At 42.0% G+C, this 22,099-nt stretch overlaps 1 protein-coding gene across 1 annotated transcript in view; it reads left to right on the forward strand.

Annotated features, from left to right (window-relative positions):
- Positions 1–22,099, forward strand: part of NBAS (NBAS subunit of NRZ tethering complex) — a 336,306-nt gene that overhangs the window by 269,028 nt on the left and 45,179 nt on the right. Inside the window, exons 45-47 of the mRNA XM_052647567.1 lie at positions 5,213–5,431; positions 10,385–10,587; positions 12,848–12,937. Coding sequence (XP_052503527.1) covers positions 5,213–5,431; positions 10,385–10,587; positions 12,848–12,937 — 512 coding nt within the window. The remainder of the gene's footprint in view (positions 1–5,212; positions 5,432–10,384; positions 10,588–12,847; positions 12,938–22,099) is intronic.

Genomic DNA, 22,099 nt, shown 5'->3' on the forward strand with positions numbered 1-22,099 from the left:
TAAGAAAATGCCAGCCATCTATTATAAAACATTAGTTTTATGTGGAGTGACTTGGAGGGAGCTGTTGGGGATGGAGGGTAGGGGAGGTTTGCCTCCTGGTGGGGTCGTTCAGTTCAGTTCAGTTCAGTTGCTCAGTCGTTGGTGCTGTGTATTTGACGCCTGTGCCTGCTTTTCAGAAAAACCAGACATAGGACATGACTGATTTTAAGAAGTAATAGGAAGGTGAGGTTTGGTCCTAGGATGCTTTATCTGTTGTTGCTGTTGTTAAATCAACAGAGTCCTCTTACAGCTCTAATAAAAATGTGCTTGAGCGGTTGACAGGTGACTAAAATCTGGCTCTGGAGCGGCACAATCCAGCAGGGCCTGAAAGGCCCCAGAGTGGCTCCAAAGGATGTGGTGCATCTATCAAAATGGGTTAAGATGAGACTTAATTTGTATTCTTGAGGCCAAATGAACTTAACATTTTAAATATTAGGAAAAATATAAGCATTGCATGCCTATCATAGTGACGCTTATGTATCAGAATTCAGTAAGCAACTGGTGAGTAAATGAGTGAATATAACATTACAGAAAATTTGGAAAGTCGAGAACAGAATTGCTCATAGTCTTAGCACTTTAACAGTGGTCACTAGTAGTGTGTGTGTTATCTTCAGCCACATGCACGTTCACTTTCACTTTCACTTTCCAGCTTCTCTGGTGGCTCAGATGGTAAATAATCCGCCTGCAGTGCAGGAGACCTGGGTTCAATCCCTGGGTTGGGAAGATCCCCTGGAGAAGGGAAAGGCTACCCACTCTAGTATTCTGGCCTGGAGAATTCCATGGACTCTTTAGTCCATGGGGTCGCAAAGAGTCGGACACGACTGAGCGACTTTCACTTTTCACATGCACAGGTATAGTTCAGATTTTAATGTAAGTAGGATACAGTTTTATGATTTCTGGTTCCTAAAATTGAGCATTTTATGATAATCATACAATCAAACAATGATAATGGCTATACTCTTACTGTAACTCTTCAGTTCAGTTCAGTCGCTCAGTCGTATCCGACTCTGCGGCACCATGAATTGCAGCACGCCAGGCCTCCCTGTCCATCACCAACTCCCGAAGTTCACATAGACTCAGGTCCATCGAGTCAGTGATGCCATCCAGCCATCTCATCCTCTGTCGTCCCCTTCTCCTCCTGCCCCCAATCCCTCCCAGCAATGAGTCAACTCTTTGCATGAGGTGGCCAGAGTACTGGAGTTTCAGCTTTAGCATCAGTCCTTCCAAAGAAATCCCAGGGTTGATCTCCTTCAGAATGGACTGGTTGGATCTCCTTGCAGTCCAAGGGACTCTCAAGAGTCTTCTCCAACACCACATGTCAAAAGCGTCAATTCTTCAGTGCTCACCCTTCTCCATAGTCCAACTCTCACATCCGTACATGACCACAAGAAAAACCATAGCCTTGACTAGACGGACCTTGGTCGGCAAAGTAATATCTCTGCTTTTGAATATGCTGTCTAGCTTGGTCATAACTTTCCTTCCAAGGAGTAAGCGTCTTTTAATTACAAGGCTGCAATCACCATCTGCAGTGATTTTGGCTCCCCCAAAAAGAAAGTCTGACACTGTTTCCACTGTTTCCCCATCTATTTCCCATGACGTGATAGGACCGGATGCCATGATCTTTGTTTTCTGAATGTTTAGCTTTAAGCCAACTTTTTCACTCTCCTCTTTCACTTTCATCAAGAGGCATTTTAGTTCCTCTTCACTTTCTGCCATAAGGGTGGTGTCATCTGCATATCTGAGGTGATTGATATTTCTCCCGGCAATCTTGATTCCAGCTTGTGTTTCTTCCAGTCCAGCGTTTCTCATGATGTACTCTGCATAGAAGTTAAATAAGGCTGACAATATGCAGCCTTGAAATACTCGTTTTCCTATTTGGAACCAATCTGTTGTTCCATGTCCAGTTCTAACTGTTACTTCCTGACCCGCATACAGATTTCTCAAGAGGCAGGTCAGGTGATCTGGTATTCCCATCTCTTTCAGAATTTTCCACAGTTTCCTGTGATGCACACAGTCAAAGGTTTTGGCATAGTCAATAAGGCAGAAATAGATCATTTTCTGGAACTCTCTTGCTTTTTCTATGATCCAGCGGATGTGAGCAATTTGATCTCTGGTTCCTCTGCCTTTTCAAAAACCAGCTGGAACATCAGGGAGTTCACGGTTCACATATTGCTGAAGCCTGGCTTGGAGAATTTTCAGCATTACTTGACTAGTGTGGGAGATGAGTGCAATTGTGCAGTAGTTTGAGCTTTCTTTGGCATTGCCTTTCTTTGGAATTGGAATGAAAACTGACCTTTTCTACTCCTGTGGCCACTGCTGAGTTTTCCAAATTTGCTGGTATATTGAGTGCAGCACTTTCACAGCGTCATCTCTCAGGATTTGAAATAGCTCAACTGGAATGCCATCATCTCCACTAGCTTTGTTCATAGTGATGCTTTCTAAGGACCACTTGACTTCACATTCCAAGATGTCTGGCTCTAGATGAGTGATCACACCATTGTGATTATCTGGGTCATGAAGATCTTTTTTGTACAGTTCTTCTGTGTATTCTTGCCACCTCTTCTTAATATCTTCTGCTTCTGTTAGGTCCATACCATTTCTGTCCCTTATCGAGCCCATCTTTGCATGAAATGTTCCCTTGGTATCTCTAATTTTCTTGAAGAGATCTCTAGTCTTTCCCATTCTGTTGTTTTCCTCTATTTCTTTGCATTGATGGCTGAGGAAGGCTTTCTTATCTCTTCTTGCTATTCTTAGGAACTCTGCATTCAGATGCTTATATCTTTCCTTTTCTCCTTTGCTTTTCGCCTCTCTTCTTTTCACAGCTATTTGTAAGGCCTCCCCAGAGAGCCATTTTGCTTTTTTGCATTTCTCTTCCATGGGAATGGTCTTGATCCCTGTCTCCTGTACAATGTCACGAACCTCATTCCATAGTTCATCAGGCTCTCTGTCTATCAGATCTAGGCCCTTAAATCTATTTCTCACTTCCACTGTATAATCATAAGGGATTTGATTTAGGTCATACCTGAATGGTCTAGCGGTTTTCCCTACTTTCTTCAATTTCAGTCTGAATTTGGTAATAAGGAGTTCATGATCTGAGCCACAGTCAGCTCCTGGTCTTGTTTTTGTTGACTGTATAGAGCTTCTCCATCGTTGGCTGCAAAGAATATAATCAATCTGATTTCAGTGTTGACCATCTGGTGATGTCATTGTGTAGAGTCTTCTCTTGTGTTGTTGGAAGAGGGTGTTTGCTATGACCAGTGCATTTTCTTGGCAGAACTCTGTTAGCCTTTGTCCTGCTTCATTCTGCACTCCAATGCCAAATTTGCCTGTTACTCCAGGTGTTTCTTGACTTCCTACTTTTGCATTCCAGTCCCCTATAATGAAAAGAACATCTTTTTTGCATGTTATTTCTAAAAGGTCTTGTAGGTCTTCATAGAACCGTTCAACTTCAGCTTCTTCAGCGTTATTGTTGGGGCACAGACTTGGATTACTGTGATATTGAATGGCTTGCCTTGGAAACGAACAGAGATCATTCTGTCGTTTTTGAGATTACATCCAAGTACTGCATTTTGGATTCTTTTGTTGACCATGATGGCTACTCCATTTCTTCTGAGGGATTCCTGCCTGCAGTAGTAGATATAATGGTCATCTGAGTTAAATTCACCCATTCCAGTCCATTTTAGTTCGCTGATTCCTAGAATGTCGACGCTCACTCTTGCCATCTCTTGTTTGACCACTTCCAATTTGCCTTGATTCATGGACCTGAGATTCCAGGTTCCTATGCAATATTGCTCTTTACAGTATCAGACCTTGTTTCTATCACCAGTCACATCCACAACTGGGTATTGTTTTTGCTCTGGCTCCATCCCTTCATTCTTTCTGGAGTTATTTCTCCACTGATCTCCAGTAGCGTGTTGGGCACCCACTGACCTGGGGAGTTCCTCCTTCAGTATTCTATCATTTTGCCTTTTCATACTGTTCATGGGGGTTCTCAAGGCAAGAATACTGAAGTGGTTTGCCATTCCCTTCTCCAGTGGACCACATTCTGTCAGACCTCTCCACCATGACCTGCCCATCTTGGGTTGCCCCACGGGCATGGCTTAGTTTCATTGAGTTAGACAAGGCTGTGGTCCTAGTGTGATTAGATTGACTAGTTTTCTGTGAGTATGGTTTCAGTGTGTCTGCCCTCTGATGCCCTCTTACAACACCTACCATCTTACTTGGGTTTCTCTTACCTTGGGCGTGGGGTATCTCTTCACGGCTGCTCCAGCAAAGCGCAGCCACTGCTTCTTACCTTGGACGAAGGGTATCTCCTCACCACCGCCCTTCCTGACCTTCAACGTGGGATAGCTCCTCTAGCCCCTCCTGCGCCTGTGCAGCCACCGCTCCTTGGACATGGGGTTGCTCCTCCTGGCCACTGCCCCTACCCTTGGGCTCAGGGTTGCTCCTCCTGGCCACCACCCCTGGCCTCGGATGTGGGGTGGCTCCTCTTGGCCGCCACCCTGCGGGAATGGGGTCCTCCCGGCTTCTGCCCCTGACCCCGAACATGGGGTAGCTCCTCTGGCCCACACTTAGTACGCTGGTCACAGCCGCCCGCACATGGTGCGCTGGTCGCAGCCGCCTGCACTTTATCACAATCAAACAGTGATAATGGCTATACTCTTATTGACTGCATAATACTCTATCGAGTGATTTGTCATACGCTAGTTACCATTTCTCTTACTATCAATTGGATTGCTTTTAAAGCTGTATTTTTTATTCTTATTCCAGTTAAAATCTTCATGCCTATACTATTTTCTTCTTTTGAATTATTTCCTTATATTAAATTATCAGAATTGGTTATAGAAATGACTCCTCATTTTTTCACTGTAACCAGTAATCTATTTGAATGTGTTTCATCATGACACCACCTGCTTTGGGTATTAGCATTTTTAAAAAAGCTATATTTATGCATTTAATAGTGCAGTGATACCACCCTATTTTTGTTTTCTTCATGGAAGAAAAACTAGTATAGCAAAAGTCCTATTCATTAAAGTTTATGTATTAAAATTTCACTTTTGTTCTCTCTACCACACTAATACTTTACTAAATCCATCACATATAATATGTAGGGTGATTCTTACCTTTGTTCAGTTCCCTTTTCTCACTCTCTTTTTTATTGTTGTTGGTAAAGCTGTCTCTGGAAGCACGTAAAGAAATGACTGGAAAGGCTATTAAGGCAGTCAAACATTTTATTGAAAAGCCAAGAAAAAGAAATTTAGAAGAAGACACTGAGGAGGCTGGTGGGTCTCAGGTGCCCTATGCAGATGCCTTGAATCATCTGGAGCAATCATTGGCCCACCTGGAAACCCTCAACCACAGCTTCATCATTTCTCTGAAGAACAGTGAGCAGGTAATGAAATGCAAACTTCTTCTGTATGCTCACACACTCGGATAATATCAGTGCATTCTTTCATGTGTCTTTTAAAGCTGTATTCATAATTGTCGTAGGCTTTTCAGTCCTGCAGATTCTTTTTTCAACAACTGTTTTTTAAATTGAAGTATATAGGTAATTGACAGGATTGTGTTTCAGGTGTACAGCAAAGTGATGCAATCATATGGGCCTCCCTGGTGGCTCAGCTGGTAAAGAATCCACCGGCGATATGGGAGACCTGGGTTCAATCCGTGGGTTGGGAAGATCCGCTGAAGAAGATCCTCTGAAGGCTATCCACTCCAGTATTCTGGCCTGAAGAATTCCTTGGACAGAGGAGCCTGGAGGGCTACAGTCCATAGGGTCACAAAGAGTCAGACAAAACTGAGTGATCAACACATACACACACACACACAGACACAGACACACACACATGCTCTCTTTCTAGCTAGGAGATGTTTTGCTTTCCAATTGAGTGATGATGAATTTTTCTCCTAACTTTCAGAAAAGTTCAGAAATAGCCATCCACGCCTGCCTCAGAAGTTGTTTTTATTTATTTATTTATCTGTTTAAAGAATGTGTGTTCTCATCCTGTTTTTTGGTGCATTTTCCAATATAATTTATTCTTGACATGACTTTTTTGGCTGATGAAGTTGTTTCTAGTTCATTCTAGTTGGGACCCTCTGGTCTAGTGGAGTCTCAAAAAGCCCCCTCATGGGAGTCATGAGCCCCTATGAGGTTTGGGGACCAGAGGGTTCGGATTGCATAAGGAAACCCTCTGTATCCTTGGGAACTTTTCTTCTGTATTATCATCATCATGGGAATTTTAATATTCTTTTCCATAGCTCAGTTGCTAAAGAATCCGCCTGCAATGCAGGAGACACCAGTTCGATTCCTGGGTCTGGAAGATCCACTGGAGAAGGGGATAGGTTACCCACTCCATTATTCTTGGGCTTCCCTGGTGGCTCAGCTGATAAAGAATCTGCCTGAATTGTGGAAGACCTGGGTTCAATCCCTGGGTTGGGAACATCCCTTGGAGAAGGGACAGGCTACCCACTCCAGTATTCTGGTCTGGAGAATTCCCATAGTCCATGGGGTTGTAAAGAGTTGGACATGACTGAGTGACTCACTTTCACTTTCTATAGCTAAAAAGTTGACAAATCACTACGTAAATGGTTTTCATCCAGGTAAAAACAGTGTTTAGGTATGTAAAAAATAGTCCATTCACTTTGTAATGCTGTAGTGAATGAACCTATAAGTGGCCACAGATCTGTTTAATTTTTTTTAACCTTATGTGTTTAATGAGTTGTATTCTTGGCTTGTAAAACAATATATATATATTCCTGACTAGAAAAATCAGTCAGTGGAGAGGAGTCCAGATACTGAACAAATGGAAGACTTCAAAATACGTATGAGACACAAAAATACAAGCCCTTCATCCAGGAGATAATGGGAGGAATCCAAAAGCCTGATTTCAGTTTTATCTCATTTTTGTATTTTTTACTGCCTATATCCTATCTAATAAATAATATTAAATAATGGTATGAGCAATATAGAAGCCTTCACAGGGAGCAAATTGGCCTCACCGATCTTGATTTTATTCTGCTGATGGTTACAGTTGTATAATCAGTAATTACAATTATTGACAGTATTAAAAATATTGACAATTAAGGGGCTTCCCTTGTACCTCACTTGGTAAAAAATCTGCCTGCAGTGCAGGAGACCCGGCTTCAATTCCTGGGTTGGGAAGATTCCCTAGAGAAGGAAATGGCAACCCATTCCAGTATTCTTGCCTAGAGAATCCCATGGGCAGAGGAGCCTGGCAGACTACAGTTCTTGGGGTCACAAGAGTCGGACAAGATTTAGTGACTGAATCACCACCACCAATTGGTAATTAGGACTAGGGTAAAAGTTTAATCAGGTGGAAATGATTTATACTTATCAGTTTTTAAGTACATATTTATTTTTCTAATCAAACATTGTATATTCATATCTGGAGAATTGTCATTACTCTTCATGGAATAAGTGTTGTCTTTCAGTGGCTCAAGTGGTGTATAAGGCACTGAGGGAGTTATTGATACAAAAACAGACATTTGCTTCAGTGAAGTTGTGATTTAAACGTACCAAATGGCTACTTGGGCTTCCCAGGTGGTTCAGTGGTAAAGAATCCTCCTGCCAATGAAAGAGAAGTGGGTTCGATTCTTGGGTTCGGATGATCCCCTGGCGGAGGAAATGGCAACCCATTCCAGTACTCTTGCCTGGAAAATTCTGTAGACAGAGGAGCCTTATGAGCTCTAGTCCATGGGGCCGAAAAGAGTTGGAGACAACCGAGGGACTGAGCACACTTGGAATAGCTATTTGTGAATGTTGTTAGGCCATGGATGGTCCTTAATAGGAGCCTCTTCTGGTCCCTAAATTGACATTATATGATGTTGTTAAGGAACCTTTTAAATCAAATGCTGAAAATAACCTTCAACCTTATATATATTGACCCTTTTAAGTGCAGGCTTTGATTTTAACCTCTTTTTAATTATATACTCAGTGAAAGACCATATTGTAAACTCAAGAAGGTTAGTGCAACTTCAATCATAGACCATTGGAACATCAGTTTTCTCTTGTCTCAGTATGGATACTAGTAATTTCCTTGTCTAACTCAAAGGTAGTTTGTTTTTAATTATAGAAAGTATCACAGTGAGAAGAATAGTAAACTGAAAGCTCATGTGCCCGACTCCCAGCTTTTACCATTGTCAAGACATGACCAATGTATTTCCTTTCTACCCTTACTCCTCTGAGTCATTTTAAAGAAAAACCCAGTTATCTTTTCATTTTATCCACAAATCCTTCCATCACTTCAGTTCAGTTCAGTTCAGTCGCTCAGTCGGGTCCAACTCTTTGTGACCCCATGAATCGCAGCACACCAGGCCTCCCTGTCCATCACCAACTCCCGGAGTTCACTCAGACTCAAGTCCATCGCGTCAGGGATGCCATCCAGCCATCTCATCCTCTGTCGTCCCCTTCTCCTCCTGCCCCCAATCCCTCCCAGCATCAGAGTCTTTTCCAATGAGTCAAGTTTTTGCATGAGGTGGCCAAAGTACTGGAGTTTCAGCTTTAGCATCATTCCTTCCAAAGAACACCCAGGGCTGATCTCCTTCAGAATGGACTGGTTGGATCTCCTTACAGTCCAAGGGACTCTCAAGAGTCTTCTCCAACACCACAGTTCAAAAGCATCAATTCTTCGGCCCTCAGCTTTCTTCACAGTCCAACTCTCACATCCATACATGACCACAAGAAAAACCATAGCCTTGACTAGACGGACCTTTGTTGGCAAAGTTATGTTTCTGCTTTTGAATATGCTGTCTAGCTTGGTCATAACATTTCTTCCAAGGAGTAAGCGTCTTTTAACTTCATGGCTGCAGTCACTATCTGCAGTGATTTTGGAGCCCCCAAAAATAAAGTCTGACACTGTTTCCACTGTTTCTCCATCTATTTCTAGGAAGTGATGGGACCAGATGCTATGATCTTCGTTTTCTGAATGTTGAGCTTTAAGCCAACTTTTTCACTCTCCTCTTTCACTTTCGTCAAGAGACTTTTTAGTTTCTCTTCACTTTCTGCCGTAAGGGTGGTCTCATCTGCATATCGGAGGTTATTGATATTTTTCCCGGCAATCTTGATTCCAGCTTGTGCTTCTTCAAGCCCAGCATTTCTCATGATGTACTCTGCATATAAGTTAAATAATAATCCTTCCATATCTATTTCTAAAAGATATATTTAAAAGTAACTACCATTACATTACCAATAAAAATGTTAATAGTAAGTCTTTTATATCATCAAATGTCCAGTTAAGGTTTGAAAGACAAAGCAGTTATATTCAGAAGCACTTGTGAAATTTCGAAAGTGTTGTTAACATCAAGTGATCGCATTTGGTATGCTGGGCAGTGGTAGGCTGTGTTCTATTTCTGAAATTATTTGTTGTCATGTTAGTTTTTACAATATTATCCAAAAAGGGATGACTGGCAGTGTGGATTGGGGGAATGTGGTGGGGAAAGCATAATTTTAGATTCTAATCCCAAGCTCCATTAATGGCGACTGTGTGACTTTTGGACATGTTGCATAACACCTTTGGTTTTCAGCTTCCTTTCTGACAAAGTGGAGCTAATTAAAACTCCTTGTAGGATAGTTGAAAGAAAAGTGAAAGTGAAAGTTGTTTAGTCACGTCTGACTCTTATACAGTCCATGGAATTCTCCCGGTAAGAATACTGGAGTGGGTAGCCTTTCCCTCCTCCAGGGGATCTTTCCAACTCAGGGATCAAACCCAGGTCTCCTGCATCGCAGGTGGATTTTTAACCAGCTGAGCCACAAGGGAAACCTAGGGAATACTGGAGTGGGTAGCCTATCCCTTTTCCCTGGATCTTCCTGACCCAGGAATTGAACTGGGGTCTCCTGCGTTGCTGGCAGATTCTTTACCAACTGAGCTATCAGGATAATTATAAACATTAAATTATATAACATACACAATACCTGGGTTTACATAGTTGGTACTTAATAGATTTTAACTGTTATGTGTTTATACCACAATAATAATAATAGAGAAATTTAATGAGCATTACTTTGTGCCTGACATTGTGCCAAAGGACTGATTTTTGTATTATTGAATATTTACAACATCCTCTATTCACAAGAACTGATTGTTCTCATTCTCATTTTATCGACCCTGGAAATTTGAGATCACAATGGCTTACTAGTTAGTACACAGTAAAGCAAGGTTTACAGTCAAGTCTCGGTAGCTCTGGAGACCAAGCTGTTAACATCCCGTACATGTTCCTCTGTGTGGTGTTTGTGGTTGTAGTATATTTGCTTTGAAAGTCTTCTGAGTATAGTTCACTCAGTTCATGTAATTTCTAGTTCATAGTTACATGTTGAATTCCATGTTTTCAGGAAACACTGCAGAAATACGGTTACCTCTATGATCTGTCTCGGTCAGAAAAAGAGAAAGTTTACAATCAAGCCGTGACCATGTGTTTAGACGGTCAGCCTCTAAGAATGATTCAGCAGCTGCTGGAGGTGGCTGTGGGCCCTCTTGACATCTCGCCCAAGGAAATTGTGCAGAGTGCAGTAACAAAAATAGTCTCTGCATTGAGGTAAGCCATAAAATAGTCATCAAGGAAAACCTGAGCTGATATTTTGCCAGTAAAGTGTTTGTTTCACAGTTGTTATGAAGATAAAACATCGTGTACATAGGAGCATTGTAGAACTATGAAGTACTTTATTAAAGTAAGAGATTATGATTAGACTTCTCAGTCTCTTGTCTTAAAATATCTTGAGAGTGGAGAACCATGAAAATGCTCCATCATTGGTCCTGTGTGTAACACATCAAAGCGCTAGCTAATTTCTCGGTTGACCCTCTCCCTCACTCAGATAATTCTTGAAATAAGGGACAAAGGCCAATGTGGCCAGTGAAGCAGCTCCCTATGTGTCACACCTGTCGCGTAATTTTAGTGTGGGTTTTCAGAGCTTGTCTTTTCAGCAGTGGAAAACCAATTCCCAGAAGTTTCTTTTGAAGTGTACAAGGCAAGGTTAATCACATACTGAAGAAGTTAGACATCTGTTAAGTATATTAGGATGTTATTTACCTGCAATTAATGGCATAAAGCCGACAATTGAGAAATTCTAGCTTCCTGTCAATAGGCTAGTATCTTTGTAGAAAAGCTTCTGGGGGATTAGGACAGAGGGGAAAGTTAAGCTAAGAAAATAATGAGGCATCAAGTGCTTTTTGTGAATAATGCAATTAGCCTGAAAGATTTAGTTGTGTTTAATTTATTCTTCTTTTAAGCATTCTTTGTGATTCTGTGTTGCTCTTGAGGAACTTTTTGATTAAAAGCGTGTCAGTTTTCAGCAGCTGCACTGAAATCAAATGAGTCTTTATCAGTTTAATTACCCAGCTTTATCCAGTTTTCACCTTAATGCTCTGAGGTATCCGGTAATTTTCTGCATAAGGAGAGAAATAACGTAGTGTAACATTTTTTAGAAATCACAAATGTGAAATGAATAAACCTTTATTACATAATGAACTTACTATGTTTTGGTGGTACTAGTGGTTATTAGAGCCACTTTCCACTTTCAGGTGATAACAGATAATTGTTTGCCATCTTTATCTTTTCGATTCTTCTCTGTCCATGGGTTCCCCAGGCAAGAATCCTGGAATGGGTAGCCATTCCCTTCTCCAGGAGTTCTTCCCAACCCAGGAATCAAACTCAGGTCTCCTGTGTTGCAGGGAGATTTTTACCATCTGAGCTACCAGGGGAAGAACTTTTTGATTTTTGTTATCTTGTATTATTACTTGGAGTTCATATCAATCTCACAGAAACAGAAGTTTGAAGAATTAGTGCTTTGAAGAGAATTTAGTTTCATTTAAAAAATTGTACATTTTCATATAATTAAAATTTGACATGATATTTTTACATTTATAAAATTCTGACATAAATTATATTCCTCTTTTCTTCCATGTGCCCAGTTCTAGCACTGGGGATTTCATTCTGGTCTAATAAATGTTATAGTTGGTGCACAGAAGACTTTCAATAAAAATGGATTAAATCTTTCAGTAGTGGGAGAAAGGAAACTTTAGTTCATCTGCCTTTTTTTCTAAGGAAATAAATTGCTATTGACTAGGTCTATGACATTTGCCTTTTAGAAGGTTAGTGAATTTAGTAAGCTTAATATGACAAAGGTATGAACATACTGAATCCAGCAGTTGGTTTAAATCATATAACTTAAATTATTCGGAAGACTCATCTAAAACTTCTCTTCCCTCTGCTGCATTTTCAAAATTCCGTAGGATTCCATGCATACACATCTGTAGCGTGGACATCATAGTGGGGCCCGTCTCATGGGTGTTGGATTATTAAATGGCAGGATGTATGTGAAGCACTTAGCATTGCCTGGTGCCTTGTAAGGGCCATGTGAATATTAATATTGTGGGGAAAAGGCCAACTGGAGGATTTAGGTTATATATATTTAACGCTTAAAATAGCTCATATTTTTAATGCCCATTGAGTATTTCTTTGAATTTTTGAATAACTGATTGCAAATAGATTTCCTTTCTCTTTTTCCTTTTTATTTTTTAAACTTCACTTGTTTTGCTACTCTCTTGGTAGGAAAACAAGCCTCTATTAGATTGTGAGCTCCTCAGGGCAGAGGAGGTTTCCTCTCTACATCCTCAGGACACACACAGCACAGGACCTGGTACTTCGCGGGCTGCATATGCCGTGAGCGGCTGTGAGCTCATGGTGTATGCTCTGCTGAGATCCAGCTGGGCTCATCTGAGTGTCCATGCCCTGCTGGTTCCTGAGGCTTGAGCCATCCGTCCTGAATCCCTTCCTCTCTCTGTCTCTCCCTTCACAGTGGAGGCAGTGCTGACCTCGGGGGCCCGGCGGACCCACTCCACGTCCTGGAAGGAGTTGTTGCCACAGTCCATGCCAGTGTGGACGAAGGGTAAGGCTGGAGCGATTTTCAGTTCTCACTTAATAGTGTTCCTTAGAGTCTTAGAATTACTCTTAATATCTGTGGTTATGAGGCTTCCACCTCTAAGCGTCTTTTCTAGGTGGCTCTGAAGGAAGAGCTGAGAACTTTCTGGAGATTTGTTCTCTTAGTCCATCAGCTTCAGCAGGACCATCTGCTTCTCGGGCCTCAGAGAGCATGGTCTCTTCTCACTACTTTCAAGGGTGGCCAAGGAGGACACACTGTGCTGAGCATCTCAGGAGAGGAGGGGTTCATATCTCCAGGAGGTTTACTCTACTGATTAAGTATGGGGATTCCTAGAATGTATATGTTATATTTTGGAAAGCTTAGTATATGTAAGATCTGTCTTGTCTGAGGATTAAGAGTGTACCGGCTTTGTAAGTTTAAGAGGTGTGTCTCCAATCCACACACCTGTGTGTGTGTGCGTGTGTGCTATCCCTTCAGTCGTGTCCGACTCTTTGCAACCCTACTGACTTTAGCCCACTGGGCTCCTCTGTCCATGGGATTCTCCAAGCAGGAATACTGGAGTGGGTTGCCATACCCTGCTCCAGGGGATCTTCCCGACCCAGGATTGAACCCACGTCTTGTATGTTTCCTGCATTGGCAGGCGAGTTCTTTACCACTAGTGCCAACCGGGAAACGCTTATTCAGTTGTTAGTAGTAGGAATAACAGCAGCAGCAGCTGAATGACAAGAATATATTTCCCGGAGTTTATGGAGATCTTTCCTGTGTCTTATATCCATGGCAACCCTATAAGGCTTTACCCCAATTTTCTTTTTTAATGGAAAATATGATATAATAATGATGAAGCATATTTGAGAAACCGCCTCATAGTTCATTCAATGATATTGTTGTTTTTATTTGCATATTACCTCCCAGTTATTGTTGAGGTACGGATATATTTTTACATAATTTCAATCAAAATGTATGAACACTTCTATATTCTGTTTTAGTTACTTGCTGTTAGAACTCTTTCCATTTATCTTTGTGGATTTAGTGGTTATGATTTTTGACACCTGTGCGTATTGTTGCTGTTTGCAGATAAGGAGAGAAAGACTGGGAGAGAGGAATTGACTTGTGCAGAGTCAGAGGCCTGGGAAACACAGCCAGGACTCCTGTCTGCCCCTGCAGCATAACTGACTGCTCGATGGCCTTTAGAGCATGTCTACACACACAGCTGTGTGCCCACGGTGTGAGTGAAAGGACACAGGGTGAACCGTGTGGGTGGGCTGGACAACAGGGCAAGCTGGGCCCGCTACCCACTCTGCCATTTGCTTGGCACAGTTTTTCTAAACTTTGCTTGTGGGTCTTTAAATGGTAAGGAAGCCACAGCCGTGGCTCACATGGGCCTCTTATTTTAAAGACAAATGCCATCATTCTGCATGTTTACCGTGTGTCACACTCCATTCTCAGTTCCAGTTCTGGGTAAGAGGTAACCTCCAGTCCGGAGGAGCTCAGAGTCTTGCAGGGAGACCAGGTTGCTCGGGGCCCTGGTTACCATGCAGTAGCGTAGTCAGTGCTGTGCAGAAAACAAGGTGAAGGGAGTGGCTTATTCTGTCCCAGGGAAGTCAGAGCAGGACCCACAAGGGACAGCACTGGACCTGGTCTATGACATCTGAGTCTGTGATAAGGATGATGGACGTGGATGATGGTAGTTCAGGCTGAGGACACAGCTTAAGCAAGGCAGATGCGGCAGACAGCAGCGCGGACAGAAATGCTGTGTGTCAATTTCTAGACAGTCCATCGAGCTATCGCCATTCCAGTCGCAGTCCATCAGTCAGCTCTCAGCTTGCCACTCCACTGTGCATTGCTCTCAAGTACCCCAACACGGACCCTGGCCTCACATGATGGGAGGGATCTTAACAGATACTGCCTGAGGCTCCTTCCAAGGGGAATCCCTCAGTCTGGTCCCACAGGGAACATCTTGAAAAGATTAGGAGGTAGTGTTTTTCTTAGTGAATTTCTTAGTGAAACAGATATATGTATACAGGATATACAGAAGAATCCAACTTGAGCCTCTTGAATAGAGGACAATTTTCTTTTTAAGCTTTAATTTACAAAGAGGAAGACACTGGGGAATGGAGAGTCAGAACAAGATCTTTCTTTGCATCCCAGAGACACAGAATAACAGAGGCTCCTTAACAACAACAAAAACAAATTTCAGTGAAAAAAAATTTTTTTTCACTTAGGAAAGAAAAAGAAGAAAGACAAAGTCCTAACTTTTATGTCTGGCAAGGACTTTGTGAATGTGGACAGTTAAACCTGATACTCTTGGCTTCAGTTCCCCTCCCCAAGAGCTTGCCTGCAAGAGTCACAGAGGGGAGTCACAGAAGGGAGTCACTCTCTTTTCTAGGTTGTTCCCAGGGGGCTCTTCAGAGTAACCTGGGGATTTAAGCTCTTTTCAAGTAAGGCTCTGGAAACAGCAGATACAAGGTTTTATATATGAAATAGGTAAACAACAAGGACCTACTGAAGCACAGGAAAATATATTCAATATCTTATAATAAATCACAATGGAAAAGAATATATATGTGTGCATATATTTATGGGGCTTCCCTGATGGCTCAGCGGTAAAGAATCTGCTTGCTATGCAGGATATGTGGGTGCAATCCCTGGGTCAGGACGATCTCCAGAGAAGGAAATGGCAACACACTCCAGTATTCTTGCCAGTCAAAAAGGTGGCTTGAAACTCAATATTCAAAAAACTAAGATGCATGACATCTAGTCCCATCACTTTTTGGCAAATAGATGGGGAAACAGTGGGAATGGTGACAGACTTTGTTTTCTTGTGCTCCAAAATCACTGCAGATGGGGAAAGCAGTCTTGGAATTGAAAAATGCTTACTCCTTGGAAAAAAAGCTATGACAAATCTAGACAGTGTATTAAAAAGCAAAGACATCACTTTGCTGACAAAAGTCCATATAGTCAAAGCTATGGTTTTTCCAGTAGTCATGTATGGATGTGAGAGTTAGACCATAAAGAAGGCTGAGCACTGAAAAAATTGATGCTTACGAATTGTGGTGTTGGGGAAGACTGTTGAGAGTCCCTTGGAAGGCAAGGAGATCAAATGAGTCAATTCTGAAGGAAATCACCCTTGAATATTTATTGGAAGGACTGATACTGAAGCTGAAACTCCAATGTCTTGGCCACCTGATGCAAAGAGCCAACTCATTGGAAAAGACTCTGATGCTGGGAAAGATTGAAGACAAAAGGGAAAAAAGGACAGCAGGGGATGAGATAGTTAGATAGCATCACCAGCTCAATGGACATGAATTTGAGCAAACTCCAGGAGATAGTGAAGGATAGTGAAGACTGGCGTGCTTCATTCCAAGGGCTCATAGAGTGGGACGTGACTCAGTGACTGGAACAAATAATAATTCAGAAGAGTCGGATATAACTTAGCCACTGAACACAACACACATATGAAGGCAAGGCACAGAAAAGGAAATAAGGCCAAGGCGCAAAGAAGGAAGTGGAAGAGGTGAGAAAAACAGAGAAAAATAATGGCATAAGACCTCACAAAGGTCAGTCCACGGACTCAGGGACACTTGGGAGCTGGTTGGAAATGCAAAATTGGGGGCCCTACCCACACCAACCAAGTAAAATATATTTTAATAAGATCCCTGGGCAACTCCTAAGCACAATGGTGTTTGAGAAGCACTCCCTTAACTGTCCATTGCAGGCTGTTTAATATCAGAAGAGGACAAGATACCGTGAGAGAAATTCACAACCTGTCCTTACCTGGGAAACCCCAGACAAACTACAAAGCCTGTCCGACTGTCATTTCCTAATCTGAGAAATGGAGATGATGATGCGAATGACAGACCAAGTAACGAGAAATGCAAAAGTGCCACTTTATTATTTTTTTAATTGAAATACAGTTGATTTATAGTGCTGTGTTAGTTTCAGGTGTACAGCAAAGTGATTCAGACACACACACACACACACACACACACACACACAGAGTTGTTTTTCAGTTGCTAGCTTGTGTCCAACTCTTGATGAACCCATGCCCTGCAGCACACCAGTCTCCTCTGTCCTCTGCTATCTCCCAGAATTTGCTCAAATTCATGTCTACTGAGTCAGTGAAGCTATCTAATCATCTAATCCTCTACCACCCCCTTCCTCTTTTGCCTTCAATTTTTCCCAGCATCAGGGTCTTTTCCAGTGAGTCTGTTCTTCCCATCAAGTTCCCTGGTGGCTCAGAGGTTAAAGCATCTGCCCCCAGTGTGGGAGACCCGGGTTCGATCCCTGGGTCAGGAAGATCCCCTGGAGAAGGAAATGGCAATCCACTCCAGTATTCTTGCCTGGAGAATCCCATGGACGGAGAAGCCTAGTAGGTTACAGTGCACGGGGTCGCAAAGAGTCGGACACGACTGAGCAACTTCACCTCACCGCAACCAAAATATTGGAGCTTCAGCATCAGTCCTTCCAGTGAATATTCAGGATTGATTTCCTCTAGGATTGACTGTTTCGATCTACTTGCCATGCAAGGGACTGTGAACAGTCTTCTTCTGCACCATAATTCAAAAGTATCAATTCTCCAGCACTCAGCCATTATTGTGATCCAACTCTCAACATCTGTACGTGACTACTGGAAAAACCATAGCTTTGACTATATGGACCTTTGTTGGCAAAATGATGTCTCTGCTTTTAATATGCTGTCTAAATTTGTCATAGCTTTTCTTTCAAGGAGCAAGTGTCTTTTAATTTCATGGCTACCGTTAACATCCTTAGTGATTTTGGAGTCCAAGGAAAGAAAATCTGTCACTGCTACCACTTTTTCCTCTTCTCTTTTCCATAAAGTGATGGGACTGGATGCCATGATCTTAGTTTTTTGAATGTTGAGTTTTAAGCCAGCTTTTTCACTCTCCTCTTTGACCTTCATCAAGAGGCTCTTTAGTTCCTCTTCACTTTCTGCCATAAGGGTGGTGTCATCTGCATATCTGAGGTTTTTCCGGCAATCTTGATTCCAGCTTGAGCTTCATCCAGCCCAACATTTTGCATGATGTACTCTGAATATAAGTTAAATAAGCAGGGTGACAATATACAGCGTTCATGTACTGCTTTCCTAATTTGGAACCAGTCTGTTTCATGTCTGGTTCTAATTGTTGCTTCTTGATCTGCATGCAGGTTTCTCAGGAGGCAGGTCAGGTGGTCTGGTATTCCCATCTCTTTCAGCATTTTCCACAGTTTGGTATGATCCACACAGTCCGAGGCTTTAGCGTAGTCAGTGAAGCAGATGTAGATGTTTTTCTGGAATTCTCTTGCTTTTTCTGCAATCCAGTGGATGTTGGCAATTTGATCTCTGGTTCCTCTGACTTTTCTAAATCCAGCTTGTACATCTGGAAGTTCTCAGTTCACATACTGTTGAAGCCTAGCTTGAAGGATTTTGAGTATTACCTTGCTAGCATGTGAAATGAGTGCAGTTGTTTGGTATTTTGAACATTCTTTGGCAAAGCCCTTCTTTGGAACTGAAATGAAACTAGAATGAAAATTCCAGTTCTGTGGGTACTGCTGAGTTTTCCAAATTTGCTGTCATATTGAGTACAGCAGTTTATCAGCATCATTTTTGGATTTGAAGTAGCTCAGCTGGAATTTCATCACCTCCATTAACTTTGTAGTAATGCTTCATAAGGCCCCCTTGACTTCACACTCCAGAGTGTCTGGCTCTAGGTGAGAGCCATCATGGTTATCTGGGCCTTCATATATCTTTTAAAAATTTCCTGACAAATAACTCACAAGCATAAACCAGTATATTGTGTGTGTGCTCAGTTGCTCATTTATGTCCAACTCTGCAACCCCATGGACTGTGAGATTACCCTGGCAAGAACACTGTAGTGGGTTGCCCTTTCCTCCTCCAGAGGATCTTCCCAACCCAAGGATCGAACCCACATCTCCGGTAGCTCCTGCATTGGCAGGCAGATTCTTTACCACCTAGCCACCTGGGAAGCCTGAACCAGTATATTAGTGACTCTCAAATGGATATACAGAAATAAATCCACTCAGAAAACAGATAATTAATGAGGAATTCCTCTGTGCACCATTCAAAAAGGAAGAAAGATTTCCTTCAAAGCTAGTGAGTATTTTATTAGTCTTTGTTTGCTTAAATTGCTGCTTAATCACAGTACCCGCTTTAGATGTCTTAAAGTTTGATGTATATTGAGCAATGTGAGATCATTCAGACATCACTGAGCTCTTCCATGTTACCTAGGGACTTCACATTATTTTTCAAGCACACAAAAGACCATAAAAAGCAAAAGCAAAAGAAAGAAAGCCCACTAGAACAAATCGAATCTGATTTCTTCTCACTCTTCATGCTCCAGGAGGCAAAGTGAATCGCCAGATGCTCTCTAAGCACCCACAGTGTATGAGGCCTCCAATCTGTAATATGAACCATGGTTTCCAACAAGGAGGGTGGATCCAGTCTACCACTACAGTGGTTCTCCGGGCCACCTAAGGCCATATTTATGACTTCACAGCTGTCATATCTACCTTGTTACAGTGAGATGTGCCCATGCTTCTATTGATGAATGAACCTCAAGAAGATATTGTGATTGGCATACATTTTAGAGCAGCCCCAAAGATGCTATTAGTATATTTATTTATCAAAAGGCAAGATTTGATACAGAGCCCTGGCTTGAATTCTCTTGAGTCAGACATGAAATTAAAAGACTCTTGGCTCCTGTAAGAAGAGCTATGACCAACCTAGACAGCATATTAAAAAGCAGAGACATTACTTTGCCAACAAAGGTCCAGCTAGTCAAATTTATGGTTTTTCCAGTGGTCATGTGTAGATGTGAGAGTTGGACTATAAAGAAAGCTTGAGCGCTGAAGAATTGATGCTTTTAAATTGTGATGTTGGGGAAGACTGTTGAAAGCCCCTTGGATTGCAAGGAGATCCAACCAGTCCATCCTAAAGGAAATCAGTCCTGATTTTCACTGGAGGAACTAATGCTGAAGCTCCAATACCTTGGCCACCTGATGCAAAGAACTGACTCATTTGAAAAGACCCTGATGCTAGAAAGATTGAAGGCGGCAGGAGAAATAGACGACAGAGGATCAGATGGTTGGATGGCATTACCTACTTGATGGACACGAATTTGAGTCAAACCCGGGAGTTGGTGATAGACAGGGAAGCTTGGAGTTCTGCCGTCTGTGGGGTCGCAGAATAGGACATGACTGAGTGACTGAATTGAACGGAGTTGATTATATAGCAAATTCCCATTGGCTTTCTGTTTTACATATGGTAGTGTAAAGGTATCCATGCTCTCCTCTCCATTCATCCCTCCTTCTCCTTCCTCCCCCGACTCCCGTGTCCATCAGTCTTTTCTGTATGTCTGTGTCTCTGTTAGAAAGAAAGTGGAGTCGCTCATTCGTGTCCGACTCTTTGCAACCCTATGGACTGTAGCCTACCAGGCTCCTCTGTCCATGGGATTTTCCAGGCAATAGTACTGGAGTGGGCTGCCATTTCCTTCTCCAGGGAATCTTCCCGACCCAGGGATCGAACCCGGGTCTCCCGCATTGTAGATGGACACTTTACCATCTGAGCCATGTCTCTGTTGCTGTCCTGCAAATAGGTTCATCAGTACCATCTTTCTAGAGGTTCAGGAGGGAGGGGACATATCTTTACCTATGACTGATTCATGGTGAGGTATGGCAAAAATCAACACAATATTGTAAAGGAATTATCCTTCAATTAAAAATAAATTTATAAAACATTAAGATTTGAGATTGGAATTGTGTGCACAGCACAGTTACTGCCTTTGCAGCCATTTTTCCTTTACTATAACTTGGTTATGATAATCATTTGGAAAAAGCCACACTTCTTACTCTGCCGCAATGGCATTAGCACATGATGCAGTCAGTTGTTTTGGGTTCCGTCCTGTTCTCTGCCAGGAGCCCCAGTTGTTTTCGGGGAGCTGATACATAGAGGACATTGTCCTGGGACAGGTCCAGCTCTGTGTGTAGTGAGGAACGTGTACACGGTGTGTGGATCAATCCCTTAATGAGTTGAGAGCTTCCTAGAATATGAGTGTTTATGTCTCTCACTGTTCACTCACTCACATTTACCTGCTGCCCCACCCCACCCACCTGTCCTGTCCCTCCTTCTCTCTCAGTTTACATATCAGTTCTCAAACTCATTTCCTACTGACACCGGGCAGGTAATGAAAATGAACAAGGTGACTGGGCTTCAGGGCAGGGAGGAAGTGGTGGAGTCCGAGAGGAACTTGAGAGCTCAAGAGGCCTTATCTAAGGCAGGCAGCTTCCATTGAGCCCTCATCTTCCAGCGTTTAAAGAGGCGCTAGATTGTTCAGAGGATAGATCCTAAGAGATCTCATCACAAGGAAAAAACCTTTTCCTTTTTTTTTTCTTCTTTTTTTTTTTTTTTTGGTATCTATATGAGATGATAGATTATCAATAAACTTACTAAGGTAGTCTTCACAGTATATGTAAGTCAAACCACTATGCTGTAATCCTTATACTTAGTGCTGCATATCAATTATAATCTCAGGAAAATGAGAGAAAAGACCTTCATTGTGTAAAATTTAAAAATTTTGACACATTGATATGTACTATACATACCAATATAAAAATTTGGCTGCTGGCTTATGCCTTCAGTATAGAAGATTAGGCAAAGTGAACTTCTGCTCCCTTCAGGCATTCCACATCTGTGGCATTGATGTCTATAGGAAATCATAAAGGTTTACATTTGTCTTGTTTGAATGCAGTCTTTGCTTCCCCCATTCTTAAATATAAGAACAATAATTTTATTTTGTGTAGTGCATCATGACATATAAAGTGCTTTTCATATTTACTGTCTGTTTTAATGTACCATCACCATTTAAGTTCAAGGTTGGGTTATTTTCATATGGTTGTGCCATGCAAAATCTTCAAGCTCTTTTACAAAGGGTCATCTTATTAATATTCTCAAAATCTGTCTTTTCTCTTTGATTCAGTAATTGCCTTTGTTTCGTTGGCATTTCTCTTCCATTCCTTTGTAGTTTTGGAACATCCTCTCATGCTACCTTACACAATAGAACATCACGTTCGCAAATTAATCATTCACTGAACCTATTTTGGTTGCCATTGTTGCTGCTGCTGTTCTTTTCTGTTAATAGAACATCTTGTATA

Source organism: Budorcas taxicolor, chromosome 11 (assembly GCF_023091745.1).
Source record: "Budorcas taxicolor isolate Tak-1 chromosome 11, Takin1.1, whole genome shotgun sequence".
In the NCBI taxonomy this organism is placed as follows: domain Eukaryota; kingdom Metazoa; phylum Chordata; class Mammalia; order Artiodactyla; family Bovidae; genus Budorcas; species Budorcas taxicolor.